General features: G+C 44.5%; 1 protein-coding gene and 1 non-coding gene across 2 annotated transcripts in view; both read left to right on the forward strand.

Annotated features, from left to right (window-relative positions):
* The window catches only part of SLC25A43 (solute carrier family 25 member 43), a 42378-nt gene that overhangs the window by 13803 nt on the left and 2212 nt on the right, over positions 1-26363 (forward strand). Inside the window, exon 4 of the mRNA XM_068962899.1 lies at positions 26141-26275. Coding sequence (XP_068819000.1) covers positions 26141-26275 — 135 coding nt within the window. The remainder of the gene's footprint in view (positions 1-26140; positions 26276-26363) is intronic.
* Positions 12948-13020, forward strand: TRNAE-UUC (transfer RNA glutamic acid (anticodon UUC)). Its single transcript has one exon. It is a non-coding gene; the product is annotated as a tRNA-Glu (tRNA).

Below are 26363 nucleotides of genomic sequence, written 5' to 3' on the forward strand. Positions count from 1 at the left end.
TTTGGCTGAGCCAGGCCTCACTTTCCTCAGCACCAAAAAGCCTGCAAGTATTTATCTCAACCTATAAAGAAAAGCTGCCTTCAGGACAACATACATCACAGTTACACCCAATTCTGCTGCTCCAGCCAATCAAACTTTTCATCTCTCTGGATTGTGTTCCTTTCCTGTCCTTTGTCCAAACAAATTTTTGAAATTGTCACATTATTGTAATTGTCATGTCGATGCAAGCTGAGAGCCTGCCTAATGTATGTTTATTGATAAAAACTGTTATCCCTCATTTTAAGAATAATACATACACTTCAAAATGGTTAAAATGGTCAAGCTTTCTGTTATGTGTGTTTTACCACAGTAAAAAAAAAAAGGAATGCACATAGATTATAGAAAACTTGGGAAATACAGAAAAGCATGACAAAGAAAAGAATTACCTATAAGCCCAATAGTTATGCATTATGTGATTGAGTTTTACTTCTGTGCGTTCATATGTATATGCAAATGTGTATGCATAAATATATATGTATATGGAAAGTTATTTTTTCATAAAATTGCATTCCTACTGTATGTAAAAATTATATAATAAATGAAAAATTATCTGCTTTTATCACTTATTATTGAATGGATATTGCCTCAGGCCATCAAGTATTAAGAACATCTTTTCTAATTATCACATAATATTCTACCATTTGGATATGCCATAATTATTTTCCATTTTCATGTTTTTTTTAACTAGAGGATAATTGCTTTACAATGTTGTGTTAGTTTCTGCTGTACAACATCGTGAATGAATCATAAATATATATATATATTTGTGTGTATATATATCCCCTCCGTCGTGAGCCTCCCCCGCGTCCTGCACCTTTTAAGTTGTCACAGAGCGCCAGGCTGGGCTCCCTGTGTTACACAGCAGCTTCCCACTAGCTGGCTGTCTTCCACATGATAGTGTATATATGGCAGTGCCACTTTCTCAATTCGTCCCGCCCTCTCCTTCCCCTGCTGCGTCCACAAGTCTGCTCTCTACATCTGTATCTTCATTCCTTCCCTGCAGTTGGGTTCATCAGTGTCATCTTTCTAGATTCCATATATATGCTTTAATATACAAGATGTGTTTTTCCCTTTTTGACTTACTTCACTCTGTAGGACAGGCTCTTGGTTCATCCATCTCACTACCACTGACTCAAATTCATTTCTTTTCCTTTTTATGACTGAGTAATATAATATTCCATTGTATATATATGTAGCACAACTTCTTTTGGGTGTGCCATAATTTTTAAAAAAACAGATTTATTCTCTCAAAGTTTTGGAGCCTAGAAATTTACTACCAAGATGTTGGCAGGGCCATACCCCTTTCGAAGCCTCTAGGAGAGGAATCTTCCTTGTCTCTCTCAGCTTCTGGTAGCCCTAAGTGTTCCTTGGTTTGTGGCAGTATAATTTCAATCTCTGCTTCCATTGTACCATACATAACAATTTCTCCAAGTTTAAATGTTTAGGCTGTTTCTAATTCTTCAGTACAATAATACTGCAGTGAAAGCCCTTGTATTTTTTTCACATCTATAATGACACTGTTTAGCTGTATTCCTAGAAATACAGGCCACAAAATAAAAATAAGTCTAAGGTCTTAATGAAGTTTGCACCCCAGAAAGGCTGTTAGGTGACACCTGCAACAGCAGTGAGTAGGGTGGTTTCACTTTCTGAATCCTTGTGAACCTAACAGCTGAAAAATGTTGCCATGTTGCTTTAATTTGAATTTCACTGATTACAAGCAAATTGCATGTTTTTCATATATAAATTTGTCATTAGTATTTCTTTGTAAACTTTCTGTCTGTACCCATTGCCTATTTTTCTAGACTATTTAGCTTTTTTTCTTTTCACTAATTGGGAAGAAGTCTTTATATCTTAAAGCTATTAACCCTTTGTCGTTTACTGCATCCATTTGACATTTGGCTTCTAATGCTATTTATGCTGTTATTGTACATATTTTACAATTTTTATGCAATTATATATACATGTTACTATTCTGGGGTTTTTAACTTTGCTCTTCTGTGTAAAAGACCTACCCCATCCCACAATCATACGACTATTCGCTGATATATTTCTTTAAATATTTTATTGTAATTGTTACACTTATCACTTTAATGTGTTTAGAATTTACCTGTGTGAAATAATATCTTTTCCCACTACTTTGTTCTATGACTTTTGGCCCATCCAATGGCACCCCACTCCAGTACTCTTGCCTGGGAAATCCCATGGACAGAGGAGCCTCGTAAGCTACAGTCCATGATGTCGCTAGAGTCAGACACACTGAGCGACTTCACTTTCACTTTTCACTTTCATGCACTGGAGAAGGAAATGGCAACCCACTCCAGTGTTCTTGCCTGGAGAATCCCAGGGACAGAGGAGCCTGGTGGGCTTCTGTCTCTGGGGTCACACAGAGTCGGACACGACTGAAGTGACTTAGCAGCAGCAGCAGATGTATATATGTCATAGGGTCTGTCTCAGGGCTGTGTGTCCTGAACTGTAGATTTGTCGGCCTGTCCTCGTGCCGGTGCCACACTATTGCAATTCCTAAAGCTTTATAAGAGCCTTTTATGTCTGGCAAGGCATCTACCCCCTCAACACTCTTCAATCTTCCCTGATTATTCTCAGTCATTTGTTGTTTCTGATGAACTTTAGTACTGCCTTGTGATTATGACCGGACTTATGTTAAACTTATATACTCAGAATAATTTACATAAAATATTCTGTCTTTATTGAGGAATACAGTATATCTCCCCTTTAGTTTCAGTCTTCTTTTTTTAACACTGAACCATATGACACTGCCAACAGCCTTTTTGACATACCCAAAGGGCAACTTCATATGGTCAATTCTTAGAAAAGTTGATTTCTTCATATGATAATTATTCAGTTCAGTCTCTCAGTTGTGTCTGACTCTTTGCAACCCCATGAACAGCAGCACACCAGGCTTCCCTGTCCATCACCAACTCCTGGAGCTTGCTCAAACTCATGTCCTTGAGTCAGTGATGCCATCCAACATCTCATCCTCTGTTCCCTTCTCCTCCTGCCTTCAATCTTTCCCAGCATCGGGGTCTTTTCCAATGAGTCCGTTCTTCACATCAGGTGGCCAAAGTATGGTCTTTCTAAAAAAGATAGCTCCTTTAAAAAATCCAGAGTGAAGTTGAGTGGGAAAGAAGTATGATATACTACAAGCTTTTTATTCATTTTTTAATATCCTGACCCTCAGAATTTCTTTTCCTGTAAGGAGTGAAAATGGGCTTTCGCTGGTTGGCCATCAAAAGATGGATGAGACTAAGGCTGCTTATATCACTGGCTTCCATGCTTTGAGGATCACTTTTTGAAATAGTAAAGCCAGAGGCATCTACCCAGCACCTTCTGGAACCTCTTACAATTTAGTGTTCCTTATGCAGAGTTCAAGGTTTCATGACCTCACTTCCTCCCTAGAGCAAGCCTTCCCAAACCCAGGACCTAGAGGTTAGGATGTGTGTGCTCAGTCACTCAGTTGTGTCTGATTCTTTGAGACCCCATGGACTGTAGCCCACCAGGCTCCTCTGTCCATGGAATTATCCAGGCAAGAATACTAGAGTGGGGTGCCATTCCCTTCTCCAGGAGATCTTCCTGACCCAGGGATTGAACCCACGTCTCTCGTGTCTCCTGCATTGCCATGCAGATTCTTTACCACTAGTACCACCTGGGAAGCCCAGGGTTTGGGGCGGTCAGTGGAAAGGGGTTAGATTCTAGGACCAACTCCAGTGTGTGGGTTTTTTCCCCGCATACCAAGCAAGTCTCCAGTGGCACATGGGAGTCCTACAATTCCACTCAGTTCAGACACTCTCAGAGACAGCATCAGATTCCTTGGGTTAAGGGCTCAGTCCCACCAGACTGCCCCCTACTTCAGAAGCCGATCTCAAGTCTAGGCTGTCACCCGAGCTTCTGAAGTATAGATTAGAGGTTCACACAGCCTTGAATCCGATTAACTTGCTAGAGTGGCTCACAGAACTCAGGAAACTAGTTTATTCACTGGATTACTGGCAACCGGACTCCATCCATTTCGACACTTTCCAAAAGTCACTGTATTAACATAAACTCAGGTGTGACTGAAAGGGGTTTGTTATGAATACCAAGGCACCTTTATTGCTCTCATCACTTAGGAAATGTCAAGTTAATATTATAGGAGCTCTGTGCCAGAAATGGGGACGAAGATCAAGTATATATTTATTGTAAATCACAGTATCGCAAAGGGTTTCAGATGAAATTCAATGAATAGAGGTTTCAATTTTCTCTGTAAACTTTCAGCATTCCTTTCATTACCCAAGAGCTAGAACAGTGACCTCTTATGGGGAAATCCAGCCACCACCACCATTCTACTCTAGAATATATATTTACCACAACAATTTACTATATAGAGGAAATGGGTTGTTGTCATTTAGTCCCTAAGTCATGTCTGACTCTTTGCGACCCCATGTACTGTGGCCCGCCAGGCTCCTCTGTCCATGGGATTTTCCAGGCAAGAAGTAGTTTGCCATTTCCTTCTCCGGGGATCTTCCCAACCCAGGGATTGAACCGTCATGTCCTGTATTGTCAGGTGGATTCTTTACCATGAGCCACCAGGGAAGCCCAGAACTGGGTATTTGGAGGAAAATTTGATCATCTTTTCCCTTCAATAGAAACCTTCTTCATAATGCATACACAGAGCTCCAACAAGAAGCTTTAAAATAGTGCAAAGTCATGATGGTTGTAACAAAAAAATTCAAAGAGGCAATTACTTGGTTTTCATAAAATATGATTAACATCCAGTTATGGATGACAACATAAATGTCATCCAAAGATTCAGGAAGTGAATTCTTAGGGTTGCAGTCAAAATGTTATTTTACAGCAGTTAATAAGCAATAATGGGGCTTCCCTGACTGCCTGCAGTGCAGGAGACACGGATTCAATTCCTGGATCTGGAAGATCCCCCGGAGAAGGAAGTGATAACCCACTCTAGTATTCTTGCCTGGTGGGCTACAGTCCATGGAATTTTAAGAGAGTCTGACATGACTTAGCGACTAACCAACAACAACAATAAACAATAGTACCCCGTCCAACCTACATTATTTTTAAAATTAATCTATTTATTTTAATTGGAAGCGAATTACTTTACAATATTGTAGTGGTTTCTGCCATACATTGACATGAATCAGCCATGGGTTTACATGTGTCCCCCATCCTGAACCCCCCTCCCACCTCCCCCCCAATCCCATCCCTCAGGGTCCTCCCAGTGCACCGGCCCTGAGCGCCCTGTCTCATGCATTGAACCTGGACTGGCGATCTATTTCATATATAGTAATATACATGTTATTATTTTCAATGCTATTCTCTCAAAACATCCCACCCTCGCATTCTCCCACACAATCCATTCTGTTCTTTATATCTGTGTCTCTTTTGCTGTCTTGTGTGTAGAGTCATCATTACCATCTTTCTAAATTCCATATATGACAACCTACTTTAAAAAAAATTAACCTGAGGCAGAGCTGCAGGCTGCTTTTAAATGCAAATATGCATTGCTTTCTCTGGCCATTAGATGTCGCTGCAGTAACGGAGCGTATCTGAGCACTACCTGAGGGTATGGAAGTCTTGCAGCTGGTGATTATTGTCCAGTTTACAACCTCCTGATCCCAGCTCAAAATACATCTTCAGTTTGAAGGATAAGGAACCTAGAAACAACAGGCTAGCACTAAATTCTGTTGTGGTTGTTTGTTCCTGCAAAGTACTCAATCCAACTTCTCCAAGAAGAGAGAGTGTTCCTAAGTCTCCCTCCACCTCCCCCCGGGGAGCAGGCAAGGTCTGCCAGCTGAATGTATAAGGAGAGAGCTTTGCAGGGCAGCCAGGCTTCTCTGACCTGAGCACACTTAATGGTAACATTTCCATTCCATTGGCTTTCCTCCTTACACTTGTCCATCAGGAAGCAAATCAACATCAGGTGTGCATTAGATAACCAGCTGGATAGGAAATTTCCTCACCCCCACGCTGACTGGCCACTTTGTCTGAAGGTCTTGTTCTTCTAATATATATGCTTTATCCAGACACACACATACACACACAATCTGTCCATTTAATGCCACTTCGGGTTGGAACTCTTTTGAGCACTAATGACAGTAATCAGAAGTCTTGTTTAACCAGCTGAGCCCTTCCTTCACCGTGCTTACACTCATTTTATTCCTTTTTCTTTCTCTTACCCTGGCTCCTGGCTGGCATGCTAGAGACTGGAGAGGTAAATAAAATTATGCATGTGCATGTTCTGATGGGATCGCTGCTGGTGGGAAGGGGGTGAGTCAGCCCTGTGCACACATAGGATGAGGTGCCCCCCACCTCGTATGCCCTCGTGGCCCCCAAGACCACCGTGCCTGAAATGCCCTTGGCCACACTTCAGCACATTTCAACTCAAGCTCTTCCAGGTACACCCAGCCTTGCCACCTTTGCCTGTCCCACACCTAACCCAGAGCTTGGGACTGAAGAGGCTGGCAGCACTTAGTGTATTGAGAGAACAAGTAGAAGGGAAACAAGTAGATGGAGATTGATTTGCCTCCATGAGGACCAGGGAGTCCTGAGCAAATGGTTCTCTGAACAGTTCATGTGGAAAAAAAGAGAGAGAGAAGCTGCCCGGAAAATCTAGGGAGCAGCTGAAAAGGTGGAGCTTTGGAACACGGTGGGCCTTCTGAGAGGATCAGGAGGAAGGCGCCAGCCACAAGCTGGGTCCCCCACAATTCTGCCTGACCTCCCCCTCTCCCTGCAGTCCATATTAGGTGTCTCCGTTTCATCAAACATAAAACCAAGTGTTAGCCTATCACTTTTTACACAGGGGACTTTGACCTCATCAGGGCTCACAAGGCAAGCAGGATTAGGCCCGGTCAGCATTTGAACTAAAAGCACATAAGATGAAGGACAAAGGTGGTATCCAAGTGGCACAGCTGACTGAGCAGAATATGCACAGTCTCTGGGTCAAGAGAGTCCCCAGCTGTTCAAACCAAGATGCTGAACTGAGCCCAGAGCTTCATCCATTCCCTCCAGGGTGCCTCTCCCCTCTCTGGGTTCCTCATGTTCATAACCCACATCCTCTGCCCTGAGCCATATTTCCCCAGCCCTGCTCCTGCACTTCTCATCGCTTGCTGGACACTGCTGTTTGGCCGCCACCTCTCCAGGGTCACCTTGAAGTATGTATCAAACTGACCTCTTCCTCCCCTGAAACTGTCTTCCCAGGGTTGTCCATTTCAGTGCGGTCATTCCCCTCTTACCCAGGCTGCAGACCCGGAAGTTGTCTCTCTTCCCCCTCCCCCAGTCAGCCTTGAACCCAGTTGGGTCTTCATTCCTAACACTCCCATGTTGGTCTTTGTCACTGTCCCTTCCCTCCTCTAGGACCTTATCAGCTCATATGTCGACTACTGCAATTGATCTCAGGATTCATTCTAAAAATGATCATAAGCATTGGGCACTGATGTACCAACCAGGCACTGTGCTACATGCTGTATGCTCATTATCTCATTTTAATCCTGGCAACAGAGCTGCCAGATTGGTACTGTTCTTATCAAGCCCATTTTACAGAGGAGAAAAGTGAGGCACTAAGAGGTTCCATAGCCCGCCCAAGTCCACACACTCAGTAACTGAGTAACTTGCATCACCAGGGTCAATATTCATTTCTGCCTCCTCCAGCCCAGCCTATGGGCTTCTGGATTTTCTTAAGATCTGCCTGTGTCGTGCCCTTCATTGCCCTGAGAGAATAAAGGCTGGGCCCCTTGGCCCGGCAGGCTGCCCTTACCAACTTTGCCACCCTTGTTGCACCGAGGCCCCCTCTATCAGGAGTTGCACAATCAGATGCTGGCAGGAACTTGGAAGTAATGGAAAAAAGAGAAAGTAGGGAAACCCGGATAATATAAGTAACACTCACCTCCAAAAGAATAAGCTTGCAAATGCACTCTGAGCCATCCTGGCTTTCAGAAGCATTCTGGAGAGCTAACTGCACTGTGCTTACAAAATGTGATCAGCATCTAAATACGAATCTCAGCATGAAACAAAGTGGCCAGAGGAGGCTGCAGTGAGTTCCCCTTCTCCAAACGGTAGATGCCTTTTAGAAATGTGGACCCCTTTTTCAAGGGAGCCTAAAATCCAGATTTTCCTGTGAGATCCCCCAATCTTTCAACGTTGCCAAATACAAGTTGTCAGATTTTACCTGAGCTAAACAAAACAGGACTTTTTTTTTTAACCTCTGCCTGTTCCAGCCTCCAGTTCAATCAAAATTATCTCCTTAGCCCCTCTCCTCCATCCCCCTGAAGAATAAGTGTATTTCACATTCCTAATCACCTCAGCCTGGAGCATCCACCTCCATCTCACCTGAGATGTGCCTCGTGGTGGCTGGCTCTTATCAAGTTGTTGTTTAGCTAATTCATGTCCAACTCTTTTGTGACCCTATGGGCTGTAGCCCACCAGGTTCTTATGTCCTTGGGATTTTCCAGGAAAGAATACTAGAGTGGGTTGCCATTTCCTACTCCAGGTGATATTCCCAACCCAGGGATCAAATCTGCATCTCCTGCTTTGGCAGGCGGATTCTTTACTGCTGAGTCACCTGGGAAGCGCTCTTTTGACTTACAACAGCACATATATGTTGATCTCATTTGATAAATAAGTTCACTTTTCCTACCCCTCAAACAGCGGTCCTATTGTGGTGGATCAAGACATCCATCTTGTGTTTTGCCTCTGTAAAACCACAAATGAGGGTGTTCCAAACCACTTCAGAGGGCGTTTGGGGGTAGGAGAATCCAAGTTAACTAAAAGTGCGGTCTGTCAATAACTATAGATGCTGTCTTCACTGTTACTACCCCCACCCCCAAGGGCATATTTTGCTCCAGAAGCTTTGTGGTTAAACAGCCCCTTTTAGGTGCTTCCCTGGTGGCTCAGATAGTAAAAAAAAAAAAATCTGCTTGTGATAGGGGAGACCCAGGTTCAATCCCTGGGCTGGCAAGATCTCCTGGAGAAGGAAATGGCTGCCCACTCCAGCATTCTTAGGGCTTCCCTGGTAGCTCAGATGGTAAAGAATCTGCCTGCCAATGCAGGAGACCTGGGTTCAACTGCTGGGTGGGGAAGATCCCCTGGATAAGAAAATGGCAACCCACTCCAGTGTTCTTGCCTGGAGAATTGCATGGACAGAGAAACCTGATGGGCTACCATCCACAAGGTCGCAAAGAGTCAGATACAACCGAGCAACTAACCCTTTCATTTTCACTTTTCAACCTCTTTTAAATAATACACTTAGCCTGTGTGTACACTCTGGTCCAGCTGGTTTAGTTTCCATAGCATTTCTCCACATGCCCTACCTCCTACCATCTCTCCACCATTGCTGCACGCCTCCACCCTTCCCTCCTGAAACCTTCTCTCACCTTCTCAAGAGGAAAGAGGTTCCCGGTTCTGAACGCCCATAGCTCCCTCTCTATAGCTTGCAGGCCCATGTCACATGCTTCCTTGTGTCATAATCTTCTGTGTTCATGATTCCTTCCAGACAGCTCCTTGCCTGTGGGACGTGTGTCTTACACATCTGTTTGTCCCCACAGCACATAACCTCATATTTCAGGCACTTGATACTTGTTTTAAAGTGAATAAAGTTCAGGGCTGGCTTCTGAATTCCCACTGCCTTGTGAGTACAGAATTGAACCTTAGCTGCCACTGAGTGAGCCCCAAGCCTGTGTGCTCATCCCTGCCCTGTGCTGAAGGTAAGAACAGCCTGCCTTTTCCTCCCTGCTGACCTAGGGAAACCTCGGCTTTGTCCCCTGCCTCAAACTGCCTCCAATCCTTGCTCTGATAACACACTATCTCCTACCCCCGGCCTTACCTCTCCTGTTCTGTGTATCTCAGCTCCAACACCTGTTACCATTTCAAGATAAGTAAATATGCTAAAAGGACAGAGAAAAACAGTCTTGATGGACACCCCCTCTTCACAACAGCCTCCCACCACTTTGTGCTTGATGAATCAGCATCATAGTGTTTGTACTTGCATGTTGATTTCAGTAAACGTGATATGAAGGAGCAGATCTAGATCTGGCATAAGGATGGGGACAAAATATGTCTGGAGGAGAAAACCACAGGGAAGTAAATAAGAAATGACAATAATGTGATAATAACTACATTTATTCATCATGTAATGTGGACCAGGCCGTGTATCATCCCATCCTCTTCATCTACCCTATTAAGTAAGTATAGTTAGTATCCCTAGTTTCTAGGTGAGGAAATGAGGCATGAGGCACAGAGAGGGTAAGTTACCTGCCCAGCATTCACTTAGCTACCAAGTGGCTCAGGGGCTAGGAAATCAGGTCTCTCCTTCAGGCCCATGCTTTATCCACCAGGGCTCCAGGGGTCTGTTCCTGCTGCTGCTGCTAAGTCACTTCAGTTGTGTCCGACTCTGTGCGACCCCATAGACGGCAGCCCACTAGGCTCTGCGTCCCTGGGATTCTCCAGGCAAGAACACTGGAGTGAGTTGCCATTGCCTTCTCTGGGGCTTGTTCCTAGATGCTAGGTAATCAGTTAGGGTTTGTTTTTTTTTTTTCAGTTCAGGATGACAGAGAATGAAACCTAATTTTGAGATTTGGGAACGCTGGGCCTCAGTTGAAAAAAAAAAAAACAGCACGCAAGCTCAAAAATGGGCATGAGAGTGGCTTTGGCCAAGGAATGGTTAACTCATTTGGAAAGGGAAAAAAAAATCTTTAGAAAACCAGGCTGTTGGGCGCCCTGGCTTTCTTTGGTCGCTGGCAGCCTGACAACGGAAAGCTTGAAGCCTGCAGATTGAAATGAGGAGCAGAGAACATTCAGCAGCCGTGGACCTTTGGCCGCCTCAGACTGGCCATGCCGCTCAGACAGACCGGGAAGAAAGCCCCAACAGCTCGCCGAGCCCATGGCAGAGCAGGTGCAAAGCCCCAGCGTGAGAAATTGTAGATTATTCTCATCACACCTGCCAGGAAGCACTACATGAGTTTCAGGTGTTCTGCCTAGTTCAGCATTTCTTGGTTGACATGGCATCTAGTCTCAGGAGGACTAGAGTTCTGTTTCCCCAGCACAGCCAACTCGCCCGCTGGTCCAGAAATACAAACACTGCTGGGTTCTCAACTCTCGGGGTCATGGGAGAGGATGGGAGCGTTACCTTGAGTTCACTGCATCTTTAACTCCTTGCCATCATTTTGCTTTGGGCGCTGGGCCCTTTGGGAACTGACAGCTTCTGCCTCGGTCAGTAGCATTGCCTTGGCATTCTGAGGGGAAAAAAAGGACATTTTTCATATCCAGGTAGAGGTCTGGACATCCTTCAGGCCAGGTGGCTTTGTTTGAGTATCATCATTAAGGTGTAAGGAAAGAAGTCTCCCCTTTGTTTTCTCCAAAGGTGTAGAGTGCCCTAAATACTTTAGGGATGGCAGTTGTTGATCATGGAAACAAGACTCTTCCCTAGAGGGCAGGCACGGGGCGGGGCAGAGGGGTGGGGGGTGGGCCCGGGGCCACAGGGAGGAGCCTTCCTAATTCCACTCATTGTAAAATCGCTCTGCCCTTTCCTCCTGACTTGCACTGTCTTAATCCTTCCAAGAGATAAAGTCTGGGAATCAAAATAGCCAGCCTCTGCTAAGCAGACTTCTTTGAGTTCCAGCTGGACAATAACAGCAGCTAAAACGGGAGCTCCCCTTCCCCCTGCCTCCAGGGTTGGGGTGAAGAGAGACAGGGGAAGGGAGGGGAGTCCCAGGAAAGGCCCACAGCTGTGAGCACTCATCTGTAGGCCCTGCTGTCAGGGGGAGATGCACACTGGGGTTTGTGAATTCCTCTGCTGGCATCAAGCCAGCTTTAGAAAGGCAGCACCAGTTTTTACCTCCTTTCCCTCACATAGATGTTATTCATTTGTTTTGGAGATTTGTTTGTCTCTTTTTTTTGTCGTTTGTTTGTTTTTGGCCACGCCATGTGGCCTATGGGATCTTAGTTCCCCGACCAGGGATTGAAATCGTGCCTCCTGTATAGGGAGCTTGGAGTCTTAACCATTGGAACACCAGGGAAGTCCCTGTTCATTTGTTAGGGGAGGTGGGTGGTGGTTTTTAATAATTTATTTACTTGTTTTTGGCTGTGCAGGGTCTTCATTGTTGCATAGGCTTTTTTTCTTTAGTTGCAGCTCACAGGCTCTAGAGCACAGACTCAATAGTTGGAGGCGCACAGGCTTAGTTGCCCCGCGGCATGTGGGATCCTCCTGGATCAAACCTGTGTCTCTGCATTGGTAGACAGATTCTTTACCAATGAGTAAAAGTTCCCCTGCTCATTTGCTTTTGATGGCTGTGTTTATCTTAAAGCTTTCATTGGCAGACTAGCTCTGTGGTCCAGAGTGTGGGCTTTAGATGCCAGCCCTGCCCCTTACTCTTTGTGTGAACTTGGGTAAACCACGTCACCTCTCTGAACCTCATCTTTCCTCCTCTGTAAAACACGGGGAGAAGCCTAGTGCCTGGTTCATATTCCTGTGGAGAAGACTGAATGGGGTTAATGCAGACACAGAGCCAGATACATGATAAATACTCAGTAAAGCTAAGGTACTATTTTTATTCTTGAAGCATCTCTTCAGAATCTACTCAGGCATCGAAGGCCTGATTAAAGCTACAAAAGCCGGGCCAGGTGTGTTTATGTGTTTTCTATGATCACTGTAAACACCCAAATGAGCTAACATCACAAGACCTCAAAAGATCTTCCATCTCTATAGATAATGGTGAGAAGGGGTGGTAGTGGAGTGGATCATTCATTTGTTGGGTTAATTTAACAGGTGTTTACCCAGAGGCCACTGGGTGCAGCTACTGCATATGCCTGTGTATTCCCAGCCTGCTGAAAACTGGCATGTGCCAAATCTTTTCCCGCAAGCTTCCTACGCAGTCTCACTCCCTGTCAAGATGACACTAGGGACACCCCTGATGGTCCAGTGGTTAGGACTTGGTGCTTTCACTGCCAAGGGCCCAGGTTCAATCCCTGGTCAGGAAATTAAGATTCTGCAAGCTGTGGGGTGTGGCCAAAAAAGTAAACACAAAATTTTAGAAGGTAACTCTAAAAGTTGGCTCTGCCCTGCACACACTCCCACGGCCACCCTCGGCTGCTCCCGTGCCTGCATCTCAATTGCTTTCTCGAGTCTGGTCCAGCTGCACTTTTCCCCACCTCCACCCCCAGCTGGTACATGGAAACTATTTATCTTCTCTTCCCAAGAAAAATGCTAGCCCGCTGTCCATTTCCTCGCTGCCCCCGTGTTATTGCAGGCTTTCCGAGTAGGTCATTATGGGGGATGGCTTGTAGGCCTGCCAAGCTGGGAGCAGCTGCCTATTCCTGCTTGCATGGACATCCCCCCCCACCCAAGGAGCCAGGGTGTTTCTCAGCTGTATGAGGACAATTTGGGGGGACCTAGCACTGCCAAGAGAAACTTGAGCCATGTGGCTCACAAGACATAAAGGCCCTTTTACTTTAATACCACTGGCTTTTTTAGCTTGTTTGACTCCTCGGGATTTGCCAACAGACAGAAGCCTCTTAGCCCAACTACCTTCCACGAATATACATTCTCAGACGGCTTGGAAACTGGATGGTGTGGTCTTCAGGTTGTGCCCTATATTACTGCAGAAGTTAGAAGTTGTTTCCAAATAACAAGTGAAAGGTTATGAGCTCCTGTTGGCTCCAACTAGCAGACTCTTTTCTTCTTTTTTGTGGATTCTTTCTTTGGTCTCTCCTTTTTAATACTCTTTTTTTAAATGAAGACTTTGGGTTTTTTTAGAGCAGTTTTAGGTTTACAGCAAAATGGAGAGGAAGATACAGAGATTTTCTATAGACCCTCTGCTTCCACACCTGCACAGCCTCCCCCAGTATCAACATCCTCCACCAGAGTGGTACACTTGTTACAACTGATGAACCTACCGCGACACAACATAACCACCCAAAGTCCAAAGTTTACCTTAGGGTTCACTCTCAGTGTTGTCCATTCTATGGATTTGTGCAAACGTATAATGACGTCTTAAGTATCCTCTGTCTCTTCGTGGCTTGATAACTCATACCTTTCTCAATTTAGTAATATTTCATTGTCTGATACTGGTTCATTTATCCATTCACACACTGAAGGACATCTTGTTGCTTCTAAGCTTTGGAAATGAAGAATAAAGCTGCTTTAAACAACTATGTGCAGGTTTTTGTGAGGACATAAATTTTTAACCTCCTTTAGGTAAATACCAATATCTAATCAGCACAATTGCTGGCTCCTATGGTATGAGTATATTTAGTGTTGTAAGAAACCACCGACCTGTCTTCCAGAGTGACTGTACCATTGTGCATGCCCACCAGTAATGAATGAGAGTTCCTGTTGTCCCCACATCCTCACCAATATCTGTTGCCCTCAGTGTTCTGGATTGTGGCTATTCTAGTTGATATGTAGTGGTAATTTGGTTGTTTCTTATCGTTGAGTTTTAAGAGTTCTCTCTATGGTCCCTTATCAGATATGACTTTTGCCGATATTTTCTCCTAGCCTGTGGTTTGTCTTCTTATTGTCTTGATTAATGCTCTTTTACAATTAACATTCTACCTTTTGCCTAGGGAACATTCGCATTTGAAACAAAATCCAAGAGGTACAAATAATGTCCATTAAAAAGTTAGTCTTCCCCAACCTTTGTCCCTTGACCCCTCCAGTTCTCTACAGAGAAAACCCTATTGTTTCCAGTTTTTTACCTAGTCATTCCAAAGATGGTCTATCCAAAGATATCCATAAATATGCATATTTATATTCTTTTTGTTTTTAGAAAATAAGCAGCATGCATATATCTCTTCTACACTGGTTTTTTTTTTTTTTCCCCACCTAAAATGTATCTTGGAGATGGCACCTTATCAGTCCAGGTTTAACTGCCACATACTTTTAAATGGTGACATAGTGTTCCATAGTATGACATACTATCTTTTTGATAGACATTCAGATCATTTCCAGTTTGTTGCTCTTATCAACAATGCCGCAACAAAAATGCTTGTAACATACATCATTTCCCACATGGGCAAATGTATCTATAGGATAGATTCCTAAAATTAAGATTGCGCTAATCAAGGAAATATGAGTTTACATCTTCACAAGTATTATTTAATTATTTCAGTACTCATGGAAAGAATGAAAAACCTAAAACGTTGCCTCTGGTAGAAGACCTCTGGGGAGTTTATCACAGAAACAGTCAAGCACATTGCTTTGAAGTGTTTACCTATCATTTCCATTGACTGCAAATCCGATCCTTCTTTCCTTCAATATGTATTAAGCACATTCTGGGTGCTGAGCATATTGGTAGCCTTTGGGAACAAAACCATAAACAAGATAGACATAGTCACTGCCCTCATGGTATTTAGCCTGTGCGGTATGGGGGGTGGGGAGACATGAAATAATTATACACTGAAAGTGAAAATGTTAGTTGCTCAGTCATGTCTAACTCTTTGCAACCCCATGAACTGTAGCTCTCCTCTGTCTGTTGGATTCTCCAAGCAAGAATACTGGAATGGGTTGCCATTTCCTTCTCCAGGGGATCTTCCTAACTCAGGGATCGGACCCAGGCCTCCCACATTGCAGGCAGATTCTTTACCGTCTGAGCCACCAGGGAAGCACTATACACTAGATCATTACAAACTGTATCACATGCCATGAAAGAGAAGTACGGGGTGCCCAAAAGTGTTTACTGGGCTCCTGACTTAGGCTGGAGATCTGGGAAGACTTCCCTGCAGAAGTAATGTTTAGTCTCATTGGTGAGAAAGACTTAGCTAGGCAAAGGGAAGCACAGATTTGAAGTCCTAGGGGCAGGAAGGAGTGTGGAGTAGGACCAGCAGCGTGGATTAGAGGAGCAAGAAAGAGCCTTCAAGGTCATTTAGTTTCAGCCTCCTGACGTGAAGAAAGGAAGGTTCAAGGAATTCAAGGACTTGGTCAGGGTGAGGCAAATGGTGGCAGAGCCAGATGTAGGACTCAGCTTTCTCAAGTGGTGTCTGCTGTAGAACACTGCATGTCCATTCTGGCAGATCTGAACTGACACCACAGGATAGTCGCCTGGGTGTGTATGGAGGGAGGATTTAAGAACAGGGCCTTGTGGTTAGTAACCTGATATGCTTTGTGTCTCTTTACTAGTAAGATACAGTTTGGGCAAATGGCAGTCTAGCATTCTAGGCTCCTGGGTTGGTTTAGTCTTCAGTATACTTCTCTCTTCTCCAAGCTTTGGGAGGTTTTGGGGTTTTTTTGTTGTTGTTGTTGCTGTTGTTGTTTGGGTATTTGGGGGAGTTTTTTAGGTTTGGGGGGTTTTCTGTTTTGGCCATGCTGCACAACTTGTGGTATCTTAGTTCCCCAACCAGGGACCGAACCTGAGCTCTTGGAAGTGAAAGCACAGACTCATAACCACTGGACTGCCAGGGAATTCCCTCTTCTCCAAGCTGAAATACTCTATAGTAATGATAATGGTGGTTACTATTTGTCAAATGCTGTTCTAAGCACTTTACATGTATTTCATTTAATCTTGACAACAATCCTATAAGATAGGCATTATTATTATTATCCCATTTTACAGATGAGGAAATTGAGGCTCAGGTAGGCCAAGGCAATTGCTCAAAGTCCCAGGGTTAGTGAGTGGCAAACTGATGTCTCAGTCTAAGCAGTCTGGCCTCAGTGCCCATGTGTTCTCACTGCCCAGGCACTCTCACTGTCAGCAGCTGGAGGGTGGGCTCAGGTCTTAGCCTTAGCTGCTGTGTGCTATGAAGGGCCCACGCCAGTGAAACAAACTGTCTGCCTATCAGACTCATGTGGGGAGCTTGCCAAAAATGCTGACATCCAGACCTCACCCCAAGTCAGTTAAATCACAGTCTCCAGGGGTGATTCCAATCATTGATGGTTTTGAAAAGCTTCCATGTTTAGTCTAATATGTAGCTAAAGGTTGAGAAGCATGGCTATATAGCCAGACCATTCTTTCTTTCTTTGGGGATATCTTAATCCGAGCTGCTATAACAGAAATACTATAGATTAGGTGAATTGACAAGCACTTACGTCTCACAGTTCTAGAGACTGGAAAGTCCAAGATCAAGGTGCCAGCAGGTTTGGTATCTGGTGAGAAGCCACTCCCTGGTTTGCAAATAGCCACTTTCTTGCTGTCTTCTCCCATGGTGGAGTGAGAGACATTATTTCTCTTGTGTGTCTCCTTATAAGAGCACTAATCCCATTGATGAGGGCTCCACCCTCATAACCTAATCACCTGCCACCTCCAAATACCATCACAGTAGGGATGAGGGATCCAACATATGAATTTTGGGGACACACAGACATTGAGTCCAGGGGGCAAGCAGCAATATGATTTTGCCTTTGCAATCTGGGTGTCTGTTTTTTTTTAATTAAATAAAGTTTTTATTTTGTATTGGAGTACAGCTGATTAATGATATTGTGATAGTTTCAGGTGCACAGCAAAGAGACTCAGCCATACATGTACATGTATCCAATCTCTCCCAGACTCCTCTCCCATCAAGGCTGTCACATAATATTGAACAGAGTTCCATATACTATACAATAGGACCTTGTTGGTTATCCATTTTCTGGGTATCTGTTTACTGTGATCCTTGTAGAGGCATTTATTCATACCACACCATGGGCAAACTCATGACTTTGAGCAAACTCCAGGAGATAGTGAAGCCTGGCACACTGCAGTCCATGGGGTCACAAAGAGCCAGACATGACTCAACACCACTTCCATGAGCTCCAGTCCTAGCATAAAGCATTCATTCATTGTATGCTGTGGCACCCACATTCGAGGTTGATATGTGGTAACAGGTTTGCAGAGGGCTGAGGTAGCAATCTAACTGGAAATAGTGTAGCTTAGTGGGGTAGAGCTTCAATCTGACCCAGATTCAAGTTGATGCTTTTTTCAAGCAGTCTGTGATTTTGAAATTTTCTCTTTTCTCAGCCTCTATTTTGCCATCCATAAAACTGGGCTAGTAAGATAATACTGCCTATTTCATGAGGCTTCTGTGAGGATTAAATGAACTAGTCCATGTCAAGTGCTCAGTGTAATGCCTGACACCTATAACTCTGTAAATATTGGCCATTATTTTATTTCCTGGCCATACATGTGGCTTATTTGAGCCTGGTCACAGGTAAACAGTTGTATTGGGGAAAGCTACTAGTGACACTGATATTGAGGGGAATTTTGTTTGACATTTGACGAGTGCCTGGTATGTGCAATGAAGGTTATTAAACCCTGAAGAGCTGAGACAGTGAGGACTGCCTAGTGTCTGCTCCCATGAGCTTGCTGGCTGCCAGCCCAGAGATTGCATCCAGATAACTTATACCAGGTAGCCTAGCCCATGGCAGAGGTCTAACCAGTACCTCAGGGAGCACAAAACAGGAAAAGAAAAGACTGGACATGTTTCAGTTCAAGTCCAACGGTGGACTGCAGGCAGAATTCCGTTTCTCAGGGCACCTCAGTCAGTCTTTTTCCCTCTAAAGGCCTTCAACTAATTAGATGAGGCCTACCCACAAACTATCTTCCCTGGTGGCTTAGACGGTTAAGCGTCTGTTTACAATGTGGGAGACACAGGTTCAGTCACTGGGTCGGGAAGATCCCCTGGAGAAGGAAATGGCAATCCACTCCAGTACTATTGCCTGGAAAATCCCACGGACAGAGGAGCCTGGTAGGCTACAGTCCATGGGGTCGCAAAGAGTCGGACACAACTGAGCGACTTCACTTCACTTACCCACAAACTAAGACCATGGCATCTGGTTCCATCACTTCATGGGAAATAGATGGGGAAACAGTGGAAACAGTGTCAGACTTTACTTTTTGAGGCTCCAAAATCACTGCAGATGGTGACTGCAGCCATGAAATTAAAAGACGCTTACTCCTTGGAAGAAAAGTTATGACCAACCTAGATAGCATATTCAAAAGCAGAGACATTACTTTGCCAACAAAGGTCCGTCTAGTCAAGGCTATGGTTTTTCCAGTAGTCATGTATGGATGTGAGAGTTGGACTGTGAAGAAAGCTGAGTGCCGAAGAATTGATGCTTTTGGACTGTGATGTTGGAGAAGACTCTTGAGAGTCCCTTGGACTGCAAGGAGATCCAACCAGTCCATTCTGAAGGAGATCAGTCCTGGGTGTTCTTTGGAAGGAATGATGCTAAAGCTGAAACTCCAATACTTTGGCCGCCTCATGCGAAGAGCTGACTCATTGGAAAAGACTTTGATGCTGGGAGGGATTGGGGGCAGGAGGAAAACGGGACGACAGAGGATGAGATGGCTGGATGGCATCAGTGACTTGATGGACATGAGTCTGAGTGAACGCCAGGAGTTGGTGATGGACAGGGAGGCCTGGCGTGCTGCGATTCATAGGGTTGCAAAGAGTCAGACACGACTGAGTGACTGAACTGAACTGAACTGAACTACCCACATTATGAAGGGTAATTTGCTTTACTCAAAAGCCTAGTGATTTTTTTTAATTGAAGTATAATTGGTTTACAATGTTGTGTTAGTTTCAGGTGTACAGCAAAGTGATTCAGTTATATATATATATGTACACATATATTTATATTCTTTTTCAGATTCCTTTTTATTATAGGTTATTACAAAATATTGAGTATAGTTATCTGGGCTATGCAGTAGGTCTTTGTTGTTTATTTTATATACAGTAGTGTGTATATATTAATCGCAAACTCCTAATTTATCAAATTAACAAAGTCTAGTGACTTAAATGTTAATCACATCTACAAAATACCTTTACAGTAATATCCCAACTGGTATTTAACCAAATATCTGGGTACTGACCATGGCCTAGCCAAGCTGACACATGAAACTAACCCATCATGGGGTGATATTGGGAAATGATGCTGGGAAGATAGGTGGGGGCCAAACTGTAGAGAGTTTTGAATTCTATTAAGTTTTCTTTGGAAAACACTCCTTCTGGAAGTTTTCCTTTGGAAAATTGGTGATTGGTGAAGGTTTCGAAGCAAAGCAATGACAGTATCTGATGAGTTTTGAGTGGTATACACGAGGGGTGAAGAGAACGTAAGGGTAACTCCAATTTGGGGCCTGAGCAAAGAGGTCAAAACACATATACAGTTTGTGGTTTTTATTAGACTTTTAAGTGGAGAGATGTCAAGTAGACAGTTGGTTACATGATCCTCTGGCTCAAAGGAGAGAGGGGACCAGAGGAGAACAGGAAGAAGGCCAGTGCAGTTGAAGTGTAGTGGCGCAAGATGAAAACTGAAAATACGTACTGGGGCAGGTCACGCAGGGCCTGAGCCTTCACGTCATGGGTTCAGCCAGCTCCTACCAGCTCAAGAGAGCTGATTATTAAATTGCAGCAAATTTGGGTGCTGGTTGACCTCACAGTTGGTAGCCTGCAATCTGCCATGGTAGGAGTATTTACAACATTGAAATGAAGAAATGCTACAACCCAGGGCTTCTTCCACCCACAAAACCAGTTGTTAAATATTTACTACAATATTACCACTACAGCTTACAGACAGCAGTGAAAATTTTATATTTATTCTCAGTGGCTTTAATAAAGTCATTAAAATATTTTAAGCCGGTGAGTAAAAAGATTTGATTTTTTTTTAATCACTCTGGCTGCTCTGTAGAGACAGAAGGCAAGAAGTCTCAAACTTTTTCTGTCCCAAAGAGACCACTAAGGATGCTGCTGCAATGGTCCATGTGAACACTGAAGGTGGAGTGAAGGAAAGACATCTGAAAGATTGTTAGGGTCCCAAGATTGACCATAGATGGCCCCTGATTCATCACAAATTGACTATAGCTGAACCTGTTATATAATTCATGTAACTTGGTTAGTGTTTTTTGTTTTAGTGGTGGTAGGGGACCCCAGCGGAGAAGACAATGGCACCCCACTCCAGAACTCTTGCCTGGAAAATCCCATGGACGGAGGAGCCTGGTAGGCTGCAGTCCATGGGGTCGCAGAGTCGGACACGACTGAGCGACTTCACTTTCACTTTTCACTTTCATGCATTGGAAAAGGAAATGGCAACCCACTCCAGTGTTCTTGCCTGGAGAATTCCAGGGACGGAGGAGCCTGGTGGGCTGCCATCTATGGGGTCACACAGAGTCAGACACGACCGAAGTGACTTAGCAGCAGCAACAGCAGGGGACCTCAGGTTGCAAATTACCTTGACTCATAACTGGGGGCTTTTTGCTATTTTACTGGAAACCAGCAGAAGATAAATCAATAATATTATGACAGTTAATTTCCTGCATGAGCACAATCTCCTCTTTTTAATATTTCAATCTTTCAGTAGCAGGAGGTGCTTCAAACCTTGCAATTAGGCTGATTCTAAGGGAAAGGAGGCTTAATATCTCTTTGACGGCAGTTCTTTCTCAATGGGATAGGAGGGAAAAGAGGACATGTCGGAACAGTGCTAAGATGAACACTTTAAAGACATTCACCAAAGACCCCTGACCATTTTTTGGTTCCTGTAACTAGGCTGGAGACTCAGCTTGTTCATTTCACATTCCTTTTCTCATACTCTGTCTGTGCTTGGTTGCTATTATACCTCAAGGGGAAGGCCTAACCCCAAAGTTCACTCTTTGCCTTGAAGGAGAACAGAAATCCCTTTCCTACAGAGCTGAAATTCTAGTTGGGGGTAGGAGCAACCAATAAAGAAAATAAGTAATTATACCAACTATGAAAGAGCAAGGAAAGGAGATAGGCCTGGCCACGATCAGTTCAGCAGGGTAATGGAGACAGGTGCTAAACTGAGTGGGTAGAGTGGGGAGGTGGGAAGAGAGGAAGTGGAGTCAGCCAGAGTAGACAGCTATTTCAAGAAGTGCAGATGGAAAGGGAGAGACATGTCCATCCACAGCTAGATGGATAAGCAAATTATGATACGTCTGCACAATGGAATCTGACTCAGCAGTAAAAAAAAAACAAAAAAACTATTGATGAACACAACATGGATGACTCTCAAAGGCATAATGCTGAGTGAAAGAAGCCCATCTCAAAACAGTTACAAGCTCTATGTTTCCATTTTTATGACAGTCTCAGGGAGCAAAACTATAGGAACAGAACAGATCAGTGGTTGCCCTGGGTTAGGGTGGGGGTGACTGTGATTATAAAGGAGCAGGAAAATTCTGGGGGCTAGTGGAGCAGTTCTATGTCCTGATTACAGGGGTGGTCACACAGATCTATACACGTGCATGCATGTATCCTCAGTCCTCAGTCGTATCTGACTCTTGCAACCCCATGGACTGTAGCCTGCCAGGCTCCTCTCTCCATGGAATTTACCAGGCAAGCATACTGGAGTGGGTTGCCATTTCCTCCTCCAGGGGATCTGACTCAGGGATTGAACCTGCGTCTCCTGCATTGACACGCGGATTCTTTATCACTGAGCCACCAGGGAAGCCCATCTATACATGTGTCTATACTCATGTAACTAACTACACCCAAACAAGGTAATTTTACTGTATGTTACTTGGGGAACACGAGATTGGGCAGAGTCTAAAAGACAAAGATTGGAGGAAGGAGTCATTTTTTCATATGGGAGGGACTTGAGTTTATTCATTTACTAAGGGAGGAAATCAGGTCTCTTGGGAAAGGTGGCCAAGAGGAATTCAAAGGTGTGAGATCCAAGGCACCAGTAGGAAGGAAAAATGATCTGTTCTCCCCACAAACTGTGCGGCACAACACAAACTCCGTCTGGGACGGAGGACACAGTGTGGTGTGCAGGGCATTGTGTTTGGTGAGGTTGGGAAGAGCCCCTGGGAGGAATGGGAAATGATGCTTCCAGAGCTCGCCCTGCAGTATGATGGTCCAGCAGAGGCTAGAGACCTCAAAGCTTCAGTGGCGCCGACTGTCCCTTTGTGGATTCGTGTTCAGCAGCTTGGTGCAGAGAAGAGGTTGGTGGGGAAGGGGGATGGAGATCAGCTGAAGGACGAAGGGCAAGGATTTTAAGATGAGGAACAAAAAGAAGGGCTGGGAAGACAAGAAACGGAGGACCATGAAGCCAACAGGGAACTAATGGCATGGGAGACAAGGGAGAGGGCATGTGATTAGATCAGTTAGTGATCCGAATGATTATGGTTAACAGGCATCAGGGAGCGGGGGAGCTGGATGGATGAGGACACTGGTCCAAGCAGTTCTGAAGTGGAGACAGAGGACTCATATGTCAGGTTAGGGGTTTGACTGATATTTAGAATACTTTCTACAGAATAGTCACAGCAGGACTTCCCCAGTGGTTCAGATGGTAAATAATCTGCCTGCAGTGCATGAGACACATGTTCAATCCCTGGGTTGGGAAGATCCCCTGGAAAAGGAAATGGCAACACACTCCAGTATTTTTGCCTGGAGAATTCCATGGACAGAGGAGCCCAGCGGGCTACAGTCCATAAGGTTGGAGAGAGTCCGACATGACTGAGCAACTAACACTTTGACTTTCAGCTCATATTTATTGATCCTTGCCATGTGCCTGACACCAGTACTTTGCATGCACATCTTATTCATTCTCACAGCACATACTATCCCTGTTTTCTAAATAAGGAAACCGAGGCTCGAAAAGATTAGATGAGTTACCCAGGGTCACATAACCAGTAAGTGGAGCAGTGATGGACTAGAACCCAACCTGTTTGACTCCAGGGTTTATGTTTCTCTGACTCATATACTCTATTGCTTCTCCCACATGGAAAAGCTTGATTCCATCATAATAAAATGCTATATTGACCTCAACTAGACATCTCAGAAATGAACCAAAGTAGGTGCATTGCTTGATGTAAATGTGTCAGCATTTCTGAAAGCCAGCTATAAGGGGCTGTCCCTCTCACACTGGATCAGTTCAGTTCAGTTCAGTTGCTCAGTCGTGTCCGACTCTTTGTGACCCCATGAATCGCAGCACGCCAGGCCTCCCTGTCCATCACCAACTCCCAGAGTTCACTCAGACTCATGTCCATCAAATCAGTGATGCCATCCAGCCATCTCATCCTCTGTCGTCTCCTTCTCCTCCTGCCCCCAGTCCCTCCCGGCATCAGAGTCCTTTCCAATGAGTCAACTCTTCGCATGAGGTGGCCAAAGTATTGGAGTTTCAGCTTTAGCATCATTCCTTCCAAAGAAATCCCAGGGCTGATCTCCTTCAGAATGGACTGGTTGGATCTCCTTGCAGTCCAAGGGACTCTCAAGAGTCTTCTCCAACATCACAGTTCAAAAGCATCAATTCTTCGGCACTCAGCTTTCTTCACAGTCCAACTCTCACATCCATACATGACCACTGGAAAAACCATAGCCTTGACTAGACGGACCTTTGTCGGCAAAGTAATGTCTCTGCTTTTCAATATGCTGTCTAGGTTGGTCATAACTTTTCTTCCAAGGAGTAAGCGTCTTTTAATTTCATGGCTGCAGTCACCATCTGCAGTGATTTTGGAGCCCAAAAAACTAAAGTCTGACCCTGTTTCCACTGTTTCCCCATCTATTTGCCATGAAGTGATGGGACCAGATGCCATGATCTTCGTTTTCTGAATGTTGAGCTTTAAGTCAACTTTTCACTCTCTGCTTTCACTTTCATCAAGAGGCTTTTTAGTTCCTCTTCACCTTCTGCCATAAGGGTGGTGTCATCTGTATATCTGAGGTTATTGGTATTTCTCCCAGCAATCTTGATTCCAGCTTGTGCTTCCTCCAGCCCAACGTTTCTCATGATGTACTCTGCATATAAGTTAAATAAGCAGGGTGACAATATACAGTCTTGATGTACTCCTTTTCCTATTTGGACCCAGTCTGTTGTTCCAAGTCTAGTTCTAACTGTTGCTTCCTGACCTGCATATAGGTTTCTCAAAAGGCAAGTCAGGGGGTCTGGTATTCCCATCTCTTTCAGAATTTTCCACAGTCTATTGTGATCCACACAGGCAAAGGCTTTGGCATAGTCAATAAAGCAGAAATAGATGTTTTTCTGGAACTCTCTTGCTTTTTCCATGATCCAGCGGATGTTGGCAATTTGATGCCTTTTCTAAAACCAGCTTGAACATGTGGAAGTTCACGGTTCACATATTGCTGAAGCCTGGCTTGGAGAATTTTGAGCATTACTTTACTAGCGTGTGAGATGAGTGCAACTGTGCAGTAGTTTGAGCATTGACACACTGGATGAGTGGTGTCAATTCTGCCTGTAGATTGTATATTGAAAAGTTCTTTCATTTGATCATAAAAATTATTTTGTTAAAGGACAAAAAATTACTTTCAGAGATGGGGCATTTTGGTGGTCAGCCAGAATGGTACTGGGAGTGGTGACGAAATCCATCGGGTAACCAAAGGAGTGGGTGGTCAAAGGGGTGTCAAGGTGAGGATCACTGATGCCTATGTCTAGAAATAAGGTATAAGATGGGATGACTATAGATGCTAAAGTTCCCTATGATGGTGGTGAGTGTGGAAGAGGGGGAGCTACTAGGTGTCACAGGCCTCAGTGAGTGTAGAAGGAGGCCAGTAGCTGAAAACAGCAACGAGTGTGGTTTAGTGCCACCAGCCCCAGCTGAGAGCTTTTGACATGAGAGTGGCCAGGGTCTGAGAACAGAAAGCGGGAGCTGGAAGAATGCCCTTCCCTCTGCTGCCCATTTTGGGACATCTGTGAGGTGGGGAAATGAGCAGCCCCCACTTGAGGGCTTCACAGAGGAGGGATCATTTAAGACAAGGAAACAGAAGGCACTTAAAAAAGATTAAAGTCTCTGTTAGAACCCGTTTAATGTAAAACAGTATCCTTGGCAGCTTGCAGCTGTTTATGAGTATAGTATGTGTTAAATCCTTATAGCTAATAAAGAAGACAAATGAAAATGAAAAAAAAAAAAAAAGATTAAAGGCCTGAGAGGTGTCTATCATGTCCAGAGGGTATAGATTGAGAGGCAGTGGTGAGTGTGAAGTGGAGTCTGTCCAGAATAGCTGCTTCCTTCCAAGAACAATAGCCCCAAATATGTGAATAGGGTGTCATGGCTTTCCTGCCCACTAATACTCATTCTAAGCCTACAGGAAAGATAGAGTCCTGTGGCGGCCATTCTTCATCATCATCTTGGCCAGGACATTGAATCTTGAGACCCTGGCTGCTTGACAAAACCATTATTTCCCGGTGACTAAATCACCTCACCCATCTTCTCTTTCCTACCAGGCTCAGAGCCCCTACCTTCCCCATCGTGGAGGGGTGGATGTCCATTTCTCAGGAGCAGTGGACTGCTTCCGGCAGATAGTGAAAGCCCAAGGGGTCCTAGGGCTCTGGAATGGATTGGCAGCCAACCTACTGAAGGTGAGAGGAATGGTCAGTCTCCCGCTTGTCCGCCTCGGCCACTGCCACCCTGTTCTACACCTTTGCCGCTCCCTCTGCGGTTTGCCTG

This window comes from Capricornis sumatraensis, chromosome X (assembly GCF_032405125.1).
Source record: "Capricornis sumatraensis isolate serow.1 chromosome X, serow.2, whole genome shotgun sequence".
Classification (NCBI taxonomy): domain Eukaryota; kingdom Metazoa; phylum Chordata; class Mammalia; order Artiodactyla; family Bovidae; genus Capricornis; species Capricornis sumatraensis.